General features: G+C 31.2%; 2 protein-coding genes across 3 annotated transcripts; both read right to left on the reverse strand.

Moving 5' to 3' along the window:
- Positions 1 to 3917: 3917 nt before the first annotated feature.
- Positions 3918 to 9130, reverse strand: LOC132718515 (interferon-induced protein 44-like). Of its 2 annotated transcripts, XM_060702217.1 has the most exons (7): positions 8721 to 9130; positions 6532 to 6667; positions 6299 to 6360; positions 5579 to 5773; positions 5101 to 5244; positions 4735 to 4900; positions 3918 to 4420 (listed from the first exon to the last, which is right to left on the reverse strand). In XM_060702217.1, the coding sequence occupies exons 2-7, from the start codon at positions 6638 to 6640 to the stop codon at positions 4116 to 4118; spliced, it is 981 nt and encodes a 326-aa protein (XP_060558200.1). In that variant the 5' UTR covers positions 6641 to 6667; positions 8721 to 9130; the 3' UTR covers positions 3918 to 4115. The 2 variants fall into 2 exon arrangements, with proteins under 2 accessions (XP_060558200.1, XP_060558202.1); XM_060702219.1 differs by lacking the exon at positions 5101 to 5244 and having other exon boundaries at positions 8721 to 9125.
- A 3178-nt stretch (positions 9131 to 12308) lies between these two features.
- LOC132718489 (uncharacterized) lies at positions 12309 to 15106 on the reverse strand. The gene is made up of 3 exons (XM_060702186.1): positions 14969 to 15106; positions 14502 to 14634; positions 12309 to 14182 (listed from the first exon to the last, which is right to left on the reverse strand). Exons 1-3 carry the CDS (start codon positions 15080 to 15082, stop codon positions 14148 to 14150), a joined length of 282 nt encoding a protein of 93 aa, XP_060558169.1. The 5' UTR covers positions 15083 to 15106; the 3' UTR covers positions 12309 to 14147.
- Between the last annotated feature and the right edge of the window lie 704 nt (positions 15107 to 15810).

Below are 15810 nucleotides of genomic sequence, written 5' to 3' on the forward strand. Positions count from 1 at the left end.
ATTAAAAAATTTTGTTGTTTAATTTGTATGAATTATTAAATCATTTTGTTAATGTTTTAAAAGCACATGGATCGATAAAATGATCAGGGAGTGGAATAAATAAATAAAAAGAACATTGAATGAAAAAAAAAACACGGTGAAATGCAAAATAATTAATATAATTTTCAAAAACAGCAGATAAATATCGACATAAAAGCACAGTTCAATCAATTAATTAGCCTTAATTAAAAACATATCCAGGGACTGACAATAGAATTTTAGAATGCCTTTCACGGAAACATGCAAACTTTCCTTGATACAGTACCGTCGGTAATTGTCGCAATTATCAAGAGACGCCTAACAACAATCATTTTCAGTGTTTGTTGTTGTTGTTTTTTTTCATATAAAAGGTGTCGAAAATTAAACTTAATGAAACAAAAAAGGATTATTATCAAAATGTTTGTAAACTATTTTCAATTGGTGTAAATGCAAGAGCAAAGGCTATTTTTTCTCGACATCTTGCGATGACAAAAGATCGATATATATAGGCGATCAAGGCGATTAATCTGCGCATCGTAATCGTAGCCTAATATTAACTGCAGGCAAATCATTTTTATTGGCTGCTCAAAAATCTAATTTGCATAATTTATTCACAACAATTGCTGGTTCTTACTACTTATGTCTAATACTGCGCATTGTCCATTTTAATTGTTCCTAATTTTGCACCAAATGCTTCTGTCAACACTTGTGTACTGACGATTTTTATTGCTCCTTGTATGGCCTCTGTGCCGACAGACCTTTTGATCATGCACAATGTTTGCCCTAATTGGTTAATCACCCTTGTCAAATATTCTAATGACGAAATAGACATTTTTTTTACGCTTCATCAGTGAACTGAATGACCTTAGGGGGAATTCGGTTCACACCTGTCAAATTGTACTGTAGTAAATTACAGCACGTCATAAAATAGCAACACACTTTTTTTTCAGTTCCCAATAATCATTTTTAAAAATATTAAGGGTAGATTTTTGATTTTTTGTTTTATTGGATTAAATTTACGGTAGAAGAAATGCGTATATGTCGGGGAAAGGAATTTGGTAAGTAGATAACGTGGAAAAAAGCTTTGGGGAACTGGATAAACCCGAGAATATGCGTAATTATAGGGAATGGGCAACCTGTTGCTGTTGGTACCAGTTTTGACTGGGTGCCTAAATAACTTTACGGCAGTTTTGTTTTTCATACGATATAAGTCTGGCTGCCGATTTTCCTGCGCCTTTCTCATTTTTAGCGTCAATGGCGGAAAATCGCGTCCTCAGCATATTGGATTTAGTTGATATTTTACCTGAAAAAAAGATATATGACCGTCGATGTACCCTATTTGGACAGCTTGTCTAGCGAAAATTAAGTTCAAAATAAAAGGATATATCGTCAATTTGAAGAAGTCTCGCCTAGTACCCAAAGTAAATTTATGGTTTATCTTTGAAAATTAAGCAGTCATTGCTTAAATCATGTGGTGGGATCATCAGCAAGCTTGAGTATCGGGCAAATGATAATTAATGTCGCGGCGTCTTCAATTAATTAATTAAAGCTTTTCAGTTCCATATCATGTTTTCATAAATAATATATAATGTACGCAATTAAATTAATAAGTTCTTCATCAAGATATATTTCAGTTGTACCAGAGTGTACAACTATACCGGAAGTGGGTATAACACGTCACAATCTCGGTCTCGTCTGTCTCGCGAGAATGACAGTACGCCAAAATGGCGGCGCCCATGAACTTATTTCTCAAGTAAAAAATAGTGTCTTTAAACACGAATTTCTCTCTTATAGGGTTGATGTCAATAGGGAAACTGTCATGGTTCCTCTTTTTAAATGATGAATATTTATATTAGATAGACATCAATCCATCCATTCTTATTCCTTTAATTAATATGCAAAATATATGTAATTTAGAAACATTATATCAATTGAACACATCAGTTATCATATAATATATTAGACACTTATTGAACACCATAAACTTAGGGAACCATATAAGTTCTGATATTATTCTCGTTATTTTGGAAAACATTTAAAATTCAGATCTTGTGTAATATAAACTCAGTAAGTTTTCACGTAAAATAAACTGTTCACTAGAAAATGCAATGATATCTGAATGCAAGAGGTATTGTTAAACAGAACTTAAATATCTAAGCAATTTTACTAGAAATTTAAATAACTATCCTGTACATTTTATTTTTGAACTACCCTTTACATTTGATTTCATAATGGCAGGAACCATCATTGAACTATCTTAGCATGACAAGAACTATCCTTTACATTTTATTTTATAACAGCCAAAGAGAATCCCAGATTTCATTTTGTAATTTTAAAATGACCAATGAAAACTTTTCTTATATTCAGTTCTTCCCTGTAAATTTTACAGGAAGTCAAACTGAAAACGGATCGGCCTTCGGCCAGAAAAATCCCCTGTCAAGTTTGTATACAAAATGTGACTCTCATGGACCGCGTTTTTCTACTGCACTACAGCAAGAATATAATCTAAATAGTTTGAAGATGACCATTAGCAATGGCACATGCTGAGTTTGACAAAAGGTATGTCTGTGATACCAAAACATGACAATGTTTTAGCTTATTAAGAAAACCTTTTTGTACAATGGTACAAACATGTTTATCAAAGTAGTATATACGATCAAGCTTCAGGCCAGAATGAAGCACTTTCAGCGTATGATGTACCCGATAATACCATATATAATTGTAAATATGACTATATCAATAAGAGTACTTCACCTTTTTGGTAACATTTTCTGTGAAGCATTTTTCCAAACAGGGTCAACATTTATCAGGTCATATTTTTTATATAGATTAACAATTTGTTTGATCCACAGGTCATTAGTATGTTTCAGTGAGGTAAATTACACAAAATTACTGGAAACTTTTGTAAATATTTAATCACTTCAACAGTAATAACTTGCAAAAACAATCATAACCCCATCATGACAATATTACAGAGAATGTAAGTTGATAATAAACAAACCTAAAGCGAACATATGAAGTGAAAGTAAAAAGACAATCGGCGGTTTTATTATTTTGGTCTGTAATTTTTAGGACCGTTGACTTTCTTTATAAAGAATTTTTCCCTTTCTTTTGGTAAAACTTTCACTTTCAAGGTGACAAAGATAATGATTCATTTATTAGGTTACAGTAATTATAGATAGATATTTATAGAACATAAATTTTGTTTTTATTTAATCAAAATTAAAGTTATTTATTGCTTAAATTCTTTCAGAAGAGGTCCAATATATAATTCCCCAGATGTCTCTATCACTGATCATACCTAAGTAATAATTTTTTTAATTGTGCATAGCAATCTGACAAATTTCATATATCATTCATGTTTTAAGAATATGGTACTATACTAAAAAATTCTAAAACTTACGTAGCATTTGTATTGTTTCAAAACTATTTTTATTCAATGAATCTGTTTACGCTTAACACTAACATGCATGTAATAACATGTGTCAATATGTTTTACATTTTTAATTACTGTCCTGTTTTCCATATCAATGTTGTTTTATGAAACTCGTCCTTCTTGATTGCAGTACAATTTGATTTTTCTTGAAATGTTTATGCTCATCTTGAAGCGTGCAGCTTTAAATTATGAACCGTTACATAGTGTCATATCTTGATTTCAAGTGGATTAGTTTGTGACTAACTTGACATAACTTCCTTTTCTTCATCGTTGTACATCCAAATTTCACACTTACTGTAACAATTAGTATTTGCACACTTGTTGTTGCTTTTACATCAAGTAAGAGGTTAAAAACATCTTTTGGTGCGAGGTCAAATCTAAACTTATAACCACACTTTTGATCTATTCTGTTAAATCAAACACTGTCTCCCGACTAAATATTTCGCTGGAATTGGCGACGACAAGGACCTACACACTATTCAGTTGTACATCTGAGTGTGAAAGTACAGCTTATGAAAGTCTAAAACATTACATAAATAAAAAGAAGATTAAGTACTACTTAAAGTCTGTGTGGGACTGCTTCTTTAAAAATGTATGTTTGTAGTTTTGTTTTAACTTTCAAATTTAAATGTATATTAATATGAATCAGATTGGCCGCGTTTTACAGGATATTGCATGGCCATTTTGCATGTTCTGCCTCTTCTTTCTTCTTTTGCAAAGCATCTTCTGTGAAGTGAAGCATTTGCCTTAAAGCAGATAAGGCGAGAATACTTATTTTGTCGTCAAGCTCGGTCTCATTTTCGTAGTTCTTCATCGGGAATACATTGTTACGTGGAAGACGTAGCAGGTCTGCTACCTTTTGAACAGCTGTTTCAACAACCGGGCTTGTAACGGCTGACGAAATATCCCTTTTCACATCTTTACACAGAGTATCAATCTTTGTAAGAACAACTGTCTGTACTATACCTGTTATAAATATTAATATGAATAATTAAGTTATTTAGTTAATTAATTTATCTCCTTTTAGATTTTTACCTAAAGGTTCAGTGTAAAGTTAAGAATTTCTATCAAATCATTCTTCTTTAATGTTTCTATGAAAATGATCAAATAATTCATTAATAAATCTACAAAAGAAAATATGTGTATGATTTGCAAATATTTTTTTCCTACTTCAAGTACAACATATAAAAAGCTACAAAACAGAAATAAGCAACGTGTTATGAGTATGTGAATTTCATCATTAACGTTAAGTTATGTCCATCGATAACAAAACAGCCCACCTCTCTCTTTTGCAAGTTCCTGAAATGTTCTGATTTTGTGTAAATCTTCTTTTGATAGAACGTCCACAGATGTTGCATCAATGACAAACGCTATGCAATGTACTCTATCATTGGCAGACGGCTTTATTTTAAAGTTCCACCAAGATACTGGAAGCTTCGATGAAAACTAGATAAAAGTACATAATAGGCATAATTAAAAGTTATCGAAATGCCAATAAAAAATAAACAGCAGTTCGCTTGATGAAGGTAATAAGAAATATTTTTCTACTACACACTTAAATGTAATCTCGTTTATTTACGTGAATAGTATATACGATTATTTTATAATATTATAACTTCTTTATTGACATTCACAAAAATCAATACCTCGTAGTGGTCTTTGATTTGTCCATCCAATAAATATTTGTAGTCCATCTGATGCAGACAATATTTCTTTTCCATTCCACGTGTGTCACATAAACAGAAGCTCATGTCTGTTCCACTTTGATCTTTAAAAGTGTAGGTGGTGTACTTAAATGATGAAGATTCTTTTTAATATCTTATTTGAAACTTTAGTGATTTGATTCACGCTTTTGCGTTTTCTTGATATATATTAAGGAGTTTAATTTTGTAGTTAGATTTATTTTGGCAGATAAAATTGCTTTTATAATAACAATAGAGAAGCCTGCATAGACAAGAATTATGACATTTGAAATTCAAAATTCTTATGCTATACACTATATGCATAACAGGTAATCGTCCAATGAAAAATGAAAACATGCGGAAAACAAAATAAAATTTTACGTGTTCTTTGAAATTGATTTTACAGTTTCAACAGGTTATTATTAAGAAAACAATTATTTACATTTTTTGTAAGGCTATTTTCTGCGCTACCACATGTTGCGCGCTGAGTTATACGATTCCTGAATACGGAGTCAATGGTATTATAGAAGCTGGACTTTCCTGCGCCAACAAGTCCAATCATCAATATTCGTGTCCGTGTGACTGACGGATCTGATGGTGTAAAGCTCATTATATCGCCTTTTATACCCAGTAGATTCTATATCAAAATCAAGAGAACTAAAAATTGAAAGTTAAAGTAAAACAATTACAAAAATCAAAATTTGGATTTGGCAATTTTGCTTATACCGTTGTTAGAGTTCTCGTCTCTCATGTTGTAAATGATACAATAGAACACACATTGAATTCCATGGTTCTGTGTTAACTTTTTTGACAATATTTCTTGCCATTTGATGAAAATTTACAAAAGGGTTTAATTAGCAAATAAGGAACAAAAAGGTGTTATCTGTCAAAATGATTGAATAATAAGCGCGAAAGTCAATGTATAAATCTTATTTTTTCTAGATCTATTAATGAATATTTTGACATTTTTTCTCTTTCTGTTTATATTAATCACTAAGATATGATTGCATTTTTACACAACTACGTTTTAAAATGGTAAGAAAAGCATAATCTTGATTATCATGTTCTGTTTCAAAATGTACTGTTTTATATACATTATCTAACTATCATAATATATTCGTTTCTTTTATATTTTGTGGTTTCGTAAGCCAGGAATATGTACCTCTCTACTCCAATTGGTTGGTCTCCATTGTGTAGGCACTTCACTTATGTGTCTCTGATCACCTAAATGAAATAGATAATTACTTTGTTTAAACATTTTCCTAACGAACGCGAATGCTTAATAATGTTTCATGTGATACATGAAAAGGTTTTTAGTTAAAAAGATATTTACACTTTTAACGTGTCAACTATTGAATGCATAAACACAGCTTTAAATATCTTATTTTATCATACCAGCATAAATAAAATGTCCATTCATTTGACCATTCGACGGTATAATGACTCCATTGGGCATTGCTTGAACAGGAACTTTGTGTCCATTATTATTGTAAACAGTCATCATCTTTCTATATTTGTTATTGGATTTCTCCTGGAAAAATAAACATAAATGATGCGATTCATGCTTAGTAATAAGTTAGGTGTTTTGAGATCTTATTATGTAGATAATTGTTTCATTTCTGCAATGTTTGTTTACATTTTTATTCAATTTTCTGTTTCATACAAAGATAAACTGAAAGAAGGCGTTAAGAAGATTGTAACATTATTTCCCTAGGATTCCATTTCCATTTAAGAAGCACATGCGTATTTAGATAAGAGTCTATATCAATCATTTTTATTTGTTTTGGGTCGTCAGACCAAACAAATAATGGTAGCGAAATTTCAGACTCTAATGCTGTTAATCGCAAATGCCGAAAGTAGTCCGCTTTTTTGAAGCGGTTACTTCCCTTTATATGTACACTAACGCCGAAAAATTCAGGGGAGATCACTGCGTAAAGATGGTCAAATGACAGACGCATTAATTTCAAGCAAAATAATTCCCGAATGGTCGAAGATTTCTAATATTGTTTTATTCTTTATAGATATACATGCTTATAGTAAGCTCCATGATTATTACATCTGTGTTAAACAACATTTAGCGTCGTTACAAACCCTATTTTAGTATAATATGGTTTTCTTCAGGCCGTTAACATATAAATTCACCATGGCCGAGGGTTTTGCGCGCTTGCTTAGGAAGCGAGAGGTCTGGAGTTCAAATCCCAATTAAGGCAGCTCATTTTTTTAAAATTGTTTAAGTCAAATAAACATTGGATTGAATATCAGTGTTGCAATTAGTCTTATAGCCAATTTACTCTACAATTAAAACGCTGGAAAGCATTGGTGGCACTATACAAAAGCAAATTGGTTTATAATCTCACAACCTGCACCTTTCTTACATTCTGAAACCCAAACAAATTCAGCGCCTTCTGTGCTTTTATTTCATTTAGTTTTACGTATTTAGTTTTAGTTGGAATCCCAAAGTTATGGCCAAAATAAGTTATTGAGGTTATTATATCTATTTCAAGTTGTTATAAATTTAAACAGTTAGTCATGTTTATAACCTCTTAATGTGCACGTAAATAATTTCACTTTGTTTTTTTTTTATCAAAAACCTGCCATGAAATATTATACTTAATTATGTTTTAAATATGTGTTCGATCGAACAGTATCGTCTGCTTGTATAAACTACAAAAAACGTACTATGGGATTCTAAGATTTCTTAACTTAATCCATTACGTAATTGGTGATTGATCGTCTGCTTTTACATGCATTTTCTGAAAATCGTTCTAGTTTTGCTTATATTGCTACCCTATGTATTGGAAATGCTATATAGGAAATAAATAAGCTTTGAGCATTTTTTGCAGATAGAAGAAGAATATTAATATATATATATATTTTTAAATCCCAAACAAGTTTGTATTCAAATAGTGACTGTCGTGGACCGGCCTTTTTCTACAGCACTACAGCAAGAGTATAATCCAAATAGTTTGAAGATGACCATTAACAATGACATATGCTGATTTTGACAAAAGTTATGTCTGTGATACCAAAACATGGCAATGCAAGGCGACATTACAGAACGCAGCCCCCGACACTTTCCAGTCCGACATGTAAACAGTAACAAACCTTGACTCAAAATACATGATTTAAGTAAATTTACAGTCGACAACTTGGTAATGTTGCGAGTTTCAGACAAAGGAGGATTTATCACGATCTGTTTTTATCCAGTGCCTACTTCAGTGAGGACAGCAGACCTTGAAACTTTATATAACTTTGATATAGCAGATACAACGGGGCTTACCATTCTTTGAAAATTTGGTCAATATCAAACAAGTTGTTTTGGGTTAAAAAATTGTTGATACGTAGTCGTTAACGACAGATGACACACATCGATTGAATACAGATATCAGTATATCATAAAAGACCACATTTCAGTACTACATGCGCAAACAAAGATTAAAAATATATTATCACTTGACTCAGTTGATCGTCCAATAAAATAACGATTTATTTTAACATGATAAAATTGATATTGAAGTTTAAGAATAGTTTATTTTAATTGAGTTTTAGCTTTCTTCTGAGTGATAACGAAACATTCTACTCACTGTTGGTTCTTTTTATTCCAATCTTACTGTATCAAAAGCAAATATCGCATTATCTATGAAGTAAGTGTTAACGTGTTAAAAGATATTTCACAATGTCTTAAATTCCCGTTCAAATTTCCATTGGTAATGAGCCAAGGTATAAATAGTTTCCCAAAGAAATTCCTAAAACGAAACCGAAAGTATACTTTCTTAACATCATGTCTTTTATTTTTTTAAACATATTTATGTCACTCGCAACTTCTCGTTGCTTTACGTCGAACTTAAGATAAGGCTCGAACACAATGGCCTTAGCTTCGCTACAAACTCTTATTTGGCTAAATACTCGTAATACCGTTGGTAAGGTAGTAAAGAATCGCATCTTCTTGATCATTTCCGTCAGATTATTATGAATAATAGCCGAGGTGTTCCGATAGAGGTATTGGCGCTGTGGTTCAAGAGAACAACCCTCGTATATCGTTATCGGCTTAAAGATGTAAAAAGAAAAAAGTACATTTTTCTTGTCTTTTTGGAAATTACATATTTCGGTTTGGTTATGGTTATATGTCATTTGATATTCTAAAATTCACTATGACTTTCTATTAAAGTATAACGGAAATATAAACAAATAGTTTGGATTATTTCATGTGAAAAAGCTATCCATTTTGGCTTAAGGATCGCCGGTAGCCCATTCATGCCTGAAATAATGCACGGACAGGCATCTGAGGTCTCTCTCCACCATTAAAGCTGAAAAGTCGCAATATGATCTTAACACCGTTGGTGCGTATAAGTAAATAAAACATTCCTTTCTCATTCTACTTTACAGATAATTTGTTTACACCAAATATATCTTGGTAGAAATACTGATTGAGGCAAGGTCATTCATACCATATTATTTTACAACAGAAGTTTAAAAAAATATATTAGTTTACTTTTCACGAAAACCTTGTTACAATCATGAATGCTTAAGACTGAATGCAATGTTTATTCAATCCGCATCAAATCAATTAATATGGAGATAACGTACCTAATACTTTACAATAAAAGGCCCCATGCTAACATTAATGTCATTATACATACATAATTACGGATATCAGCTAATTTATTTTTGAAAAATAAAATGCTTATGCAATGTTCTCAATATACGCAATATAAATAAAGACACAATAAAAATATCATTTTCAGTGTGTAATTCATAATGCACGCACACGCTTTTAAAGCTCGAGTAATTAGTTGTGGTTTTAATCTATACTAGATCTATATAAAAACATTTAAAAGAAATGTATAGAAAATGGGGTAGTTATGAAAAAAAAACTTTTTTTTATCTTTTTAACATCACAATATGACCAATTTTTGCACATACTATATTTTGACAATTGATACTAACACTAGATCGCTCACCAGACCAAAGGACATGAATTATGTATATGCTGTATAGGTCTTCCAGAGAGTGTTATCTTCAAAATTTCACCGGTGCTATGGAGCAAGGACTGTAGTTTGCACATGTCAGTACCACCCACGAACGAGCTCAATTGAACCGAGCCTGCAACTTTTTCAATTTTGCCATTTTGGACTTTCTTTAGGGATATTTATTTTCTCTATTTTACTAAGGTCCATAAGATTAGTATTAAGACTACAAACCAGACATGTACGTGTGGTGCATTTTAGTTTCTCGGGAGAAAATATTTTTATCATACTGTCCAAGTGAATGTAAAAAGTTACACCATGGTAGGGTAAACGTTGAATTCTAGATCATAATTTAAATTTAAACCAACTTAATAATATTCTTCTAGTCAAAACAACACACAAAATATCTAGGTTTTAATATTGGGGTTTCGGACAAGAAGTTTCAAAAAGGCTTTCCAATATGAGTCAATCAAAAACCATGTGATTTTCCCGGGGGGGGGGGGGGGCAATTTTGAAACTTGGCTCATGACCACCTATGCAGATTTTGGAGAGGTCTATAAGAACGCAATAACTATCTTAGCTCTCGTGTTTGTCTTTAGTAACTCTTCCAAACTCATACGCAATCTGCTTGTCCGATTATTTATAATGCACAAGACATAACTGAATTCACGAACTATTTGATAAGGAAAAAATCAGTGCCTCAATCTGCTTTTTGCCAGTTATTATGGTAAATTCTTCGAGAAAACACTTATGGGTCTTTGTTTTAAGTTCACTAGAGAATTGTTATTGTTTTATTGCAGTACCGTTTTGACAGAAGATAAACACAACATACTTTAATTCAAATCTGTTTACTTTTTTTCTTTCATTTCATAAAAATATCTAGCAAGTAACATAACTGACCATTAATCTTGGTCAATATAAAATATGTCAAATTAAACAAGTGGTATAATTACACAAATCTTAACAAATGTGTCAATGTAAATTTCGTAAACCAGATTTTCCCGGAGGGGGGGGGGGGCAATTTTGAAACTTGGCTAATGACCACCTATGCAGATTTTGGAGAGGTCTATAAGAACGCAATAACTATCTTAGCTCTCGTGTTTGTCTTTAGTAACTCTTCCAAACTCATACGCAATCTGCTTGTCCGATTATTTATAATGCACAAGATATTACTAATTTACGAACTATTTGATAAGGAAAATATTAGTGCTCAATCTGCTTTTTGCTAGTTATTATGGTAAATTCTTCGAGAAAACACTTAAGGGTCTTCGTTTTAAGTTCACTAGAGAATTGTTATTGTTTTATTGCAGTACCGTTTTGACAGAAGATAAACACAACATACTTTAATGCAAATCTGTTTCCTTTATTTCTTTCATTTCATAAAAAATATCTAAAAGTAACATAACTGACCATTTATCTTGGTCAATATAAAATATATTACATTTAACAACAGGTATAATTACACAAATCTTTACAAATGTGTCAATGTAAATTTCGTAAACCAGATAATTTGAAGACGATAATAGCAAATATTAGAGTCCCTGCCAAATAAGCTGCTAAATATCCGAAGTTGTTTGCAATATCATCCACAGCACCGGGTAATATTTGTTTAGGTAATAATTTCCACTTTCAATACAATTCAACGTCACTGAAATGTATAAAATATGTTTGGTACTATAAATTCATAATACTATGTAGTTCATATAAAATAGAAATACATAAGGTAAGATAAATATTAATTCAAGTTATACTGATATTATTAATGCGATTTGATATTCTAATACTTTGCATGGGATGACTAAAAGATTTTCATACTTTTTTACAGGAAGAAATTAGTAAAAAACACAACACTTATTTTGGTCAGGTATCGGAGCATTTGCAGTCATTTTTTATTGTATGCCAATGTCTTCAAACTTACCATTCCGATCACAGTCAAAGTCAAGGTCTTTAAACTCGTTTGCTACAAAAATGGCTGCAGAATATCTATGTATTAGTATATAGCTTAACCACTCCATTGGTTCAACCAAGGTATCTAATGTTCTGAAAGGAAATATATTTTACAGACGTTGGAAAAATTGTTACACTGAAGTTATACTGGACAAAATGTGACATTTATTCATCAAAGAAAACAATAATAATACCCTTTTTAATAAAACCTTACAAACAATCATTGATATCTTATTTTACCTTTACTAACATAGGTCCATACAATCCGTCTCGACTCTCGCGCTAGTATAAATCCCGCAAATTGAACCGATTATGTTGTCAATTATAAGTTTAAACGTTGGTGTACATCTTCAAAAATATACGAGGCATAACACAAACATCTGGTCTTTGTATATATTTGTATAAATTTTGCCTGCACCTGCGTTTTGTTGAACATTTTGCCTCATCTTCATTCATCCTTATCCTCTCGTTCATTCAATTTAATATTTTTTAAAGAAAAAAACCCAAACATTTCAAGAATAAAATGTCATAAAATCAGACAACAAGTCTTTCTTGTTCAAAATATATAACAATAAATGTAACGTAGTTCTTGAATGAACACTTATTTTTACTGATTTCTGCATTGATATGTGTAAATGTTTTTTTGCAGGTAAATGATTATACGTACAAAGTGCTATGCTGTTAATGATTCCCATGAAGGGAGGGCCTGTGGTAGCGTTATAGATGAGACTAATACGGTCCTGGATACTTGTCTGTGTGCATTTTTAACACTTCTCAAGAAAATGATGATAAACACCATAAACAAGGGGAGTAGAAAAATACGAGCAAAGTAGTATTTTCGATCTCTAAAAACGTTAGTATACATCCGGCTGAAAAATAAGGATTTGTTCATAAACCGCTCAATTTATTATTATAGACATGTGAAAGCATAGCATATAAATACATTACCAATGACAAAGTAACCGTTATGGGTATAAAAGCCTCGTTAGTGAGATTTTTTTAATCTTACAAAGTTTGGAGTGTAAGTCGCTGTCATTTGATATTAATCAAATCTTTTACATCTGTAAGTGTTTTATTATCAATTTGACTTAATCTGAATAATCAAATCTAAAATGCAAAATAGCAGATCTGAGACATTTCACAAATTACTCTCCATATACATGTAGTGACGTGTTTTTATTTGTAAGGTAATATAGAAAACGAACGTTTTAACCAACAATCTCTATTGATTCTATAAAATAATGATTTACCATATAATTGTAATAAGCACCCTCATGCAACTTGGTCCGCTACTTGCTACACTACCACTAGCGAGCTTACTGGCATCAGTTCCATTCATTGCATTTCTTATATTGTGGAGAGTTTGTTGGTTTATTTGTGAGATTTGTAAAGCTTCCACCAAACTATCTACACGTTTCGTACTTTAATATTTTCTATCTTAATCACGACGACCTATGCTCGCAACATCGAAAGAGAAGGACTTAAGCGTATTTAACTGTATTGGACTGTATTGTTTTGGCGTTTTCTTATAATTTTGTTGTAAACAAGGTAAACTTTAATAAAAAAATATCCGAATGACACAAGTATGTAATCTTTCAATTGATATAACTATAAACAGATTTGATTTATTTAGTAAACAATTTGCAAAAAGATAATCGAATGTTAACATGAAGGAATATATATAGATATTGTTTATTACTTTATAAATGTACTTTATTTTGCTTTTTACAGTAACGCATTTTTGATGTTAAATTTATAACGATACCAGAATTTCATATTATAAAATAAATGACTTGTCTATACTAAATATAGACTTATATTTACCCGTGATGTGTTTAAAAATATTTACGACATAATTATCCTATAACTTACTATATCTATCTAAAGGGTTTGTATATGTATCACAAGGATAACCAAGAGCTGTGAAATAAGGAACCATCTTTGGCAGGTCCACAATACACCATCTGTCCCTTTGACATGATTCCAATCTGATCAAACATGTGGAAGATATCTGAACTAGGTTGATGGACTTTAAACAGAACAATTTCCCCTTGTTTAGCGAGATCACGGAGATTTCTGACTAGGTAACGAGCAGTGTTACTGTCCAAACTTGATGTCCAACAAAACCATATCTATATCAAAATCAACAAAAATTCATTTAAAACAGAGCGAACAGAATTATATCTATATGAGAACCAACCTAAACATTTCAATAACTTAATCATCAGCAACGTATCATATTCAGCACTAGGTAAAACTATATCTACAATAGAACAAAACACAACAACAACAAAATATTTTCAAAACAAAAACAAGCAAGTCTTAAGTTAGCAGAACAATTAAACTATTTTTATAACATAACCATTTCTAAGAAATTTACTGCTTCAAAAGATTTGAAATTGTGATATACAAGTACCATGATGTTTAATTGGAGTTATCAATCTCAATTACCTGGATATTTAAGTAACTGAATTGCTATGGTAACTCGTCTTTGCTCTCCCCCTGAGATTCCACGGATAATACTACTTCTTATCCTTGAGTCAGCAACATCTTTTAAACCCATTTGTTGTATTACTTTAGCTACCTTTAATTTTTTATTACAATTTTGAAATAAACTACATTGATAAAGATGTATCAAATATACTTCTAAACGATATAAATGTATTCTTGATACATGTAACAACCTCATGAAGACATCCATTTTAGTTATCACATATAAATATTCAATTTGAACATCAAATTCCTTATTCGTTCCCGGTCCTACATTCAAACGCTAAGATACATCATTAGAAAATCTACACAGATATTTGAGCAAATTACATTACACTACTTTTATTTCACATAATTTAATATTTGTTGAAAAAGGTTGCTTTGCTTCCGCAAAGCAGTTATTTTACTACTTTATAAAAGAAAATTACCTTCCGTTCAATATCATCTGTTGTTACATGTGCTGGTAATTTCAACTTTGCAGTGTATCTTAACGTTTCTCTAACAGTAGAGTTAGGTAACAGCCTGCATGACGTACGTAGCATATTGCTGGATGACGTCCCGAGTACATTTAAAGATCCTGTTTGTTTTGTGATTGATATTGTTACTGTGTGTATACCACACTTGCAAAAAATTATATATGTATATAATTATGCAAATAAAACAATTTTCAAACATCGAAGAATATGTTAAATGTGTACTGCAAATATTTGTGCACATTATATTTAATCATTAAATTACATGCATTCATTTCTTATCCGAAAATTTGACTTAGAATTTATAGAAAATAAATTTCTAATTACCTCCCTTTATTTACATGAAATGTTAAATTGGGCAATATCTTTATAAATAATGCTTATTGAAACTTACAATATTGACAAATCTTAATTTGAGCATCATATTTATGAAATAAAACCATGAAAAAATTGTGTTACAGGATCTTTAACGTTGTTAAGATATACCTGTCCACTGACATCTCCCGTTGACCGACTAGATATTACATCAAGCATTGAGGTTCTGAATCCTGAAATAAAATTACATGTAAGGACATTACTTTCAAATGTTACATAAATGCCTTCTGCATTAACATGTATTGTGATGACATGCTTTAACAAAATCTTCAGCAATAACTTTAATTAAAAAAAGCAACCATAACGAACAATTAGAGTCCATCAAGTAAAAGATGTGTGTCAATTTTTAAAACAAGTTGCATGACAAGTTCAATATTGTTTACAAAATACACAATCTAAAAATGTAAACAGTGGCTTCTTTG

This window comes from Ruditapes philippinarum, unplaced genomic scaffold (assembly GCF_026571515.1).
Source record: "Ruditapes philippinarum isolate M1 unplaced genomic scaffold, ASM2657151v2 ctg386_1_1_1_1, whole genome shotgun sequence".
Classification (NCBI taxonomy): Eukaryota; Metazoa; Mollusca; class Bivalvia; order Venerida; family Veneridae; genus Ruditapes; species Ruditapes philippinarum.

Bases quoted from the DNA above. Each gene is read 5' to 3' on its own strand.
- LOC132718515 (XM_060702217.1), bottom strand. From the start codon at position 6,640: ATGATGACTGTTTACAATAATAATGGACACAAAGTTCCTGTTCAAGCA. The intron at 5,245-5,578 runs GTAAATAATTGT...TCATCATTTAAG, and splicing joins AAAATAGCCTTACAAAAAAT to TACACCACCTACACTTTTAA. The intron at 4,901-5,100 runs GTATTGATTTTT...ACTTTTATCTAG, and splicing joins AAATCAAAGACCACTACGAG to TTTTCATCGAAGCTTCCAGT.
- LOC132718489 (XM_060702186.1), bottom strand. From the start codon at position 15,082: ATGCTACGTACGTCATGCAGGCTGTTACCTAACTCTACTGTTAGAGAA. The intron at 14,635-14,968 runs GTAATTTTCTTT...AAAAAATTAAAG, and splicing joins CAGATGATATTGAACGGAAG to GTAGCTAAAGTAATACAACA. The intron at 14,183-14,501 runs GTAATTGAGATT...ATTTTGATATAG, and splicing joins TCAGTTACTTAAATATCCAG to ATATGGTTTTGTTGGACATC.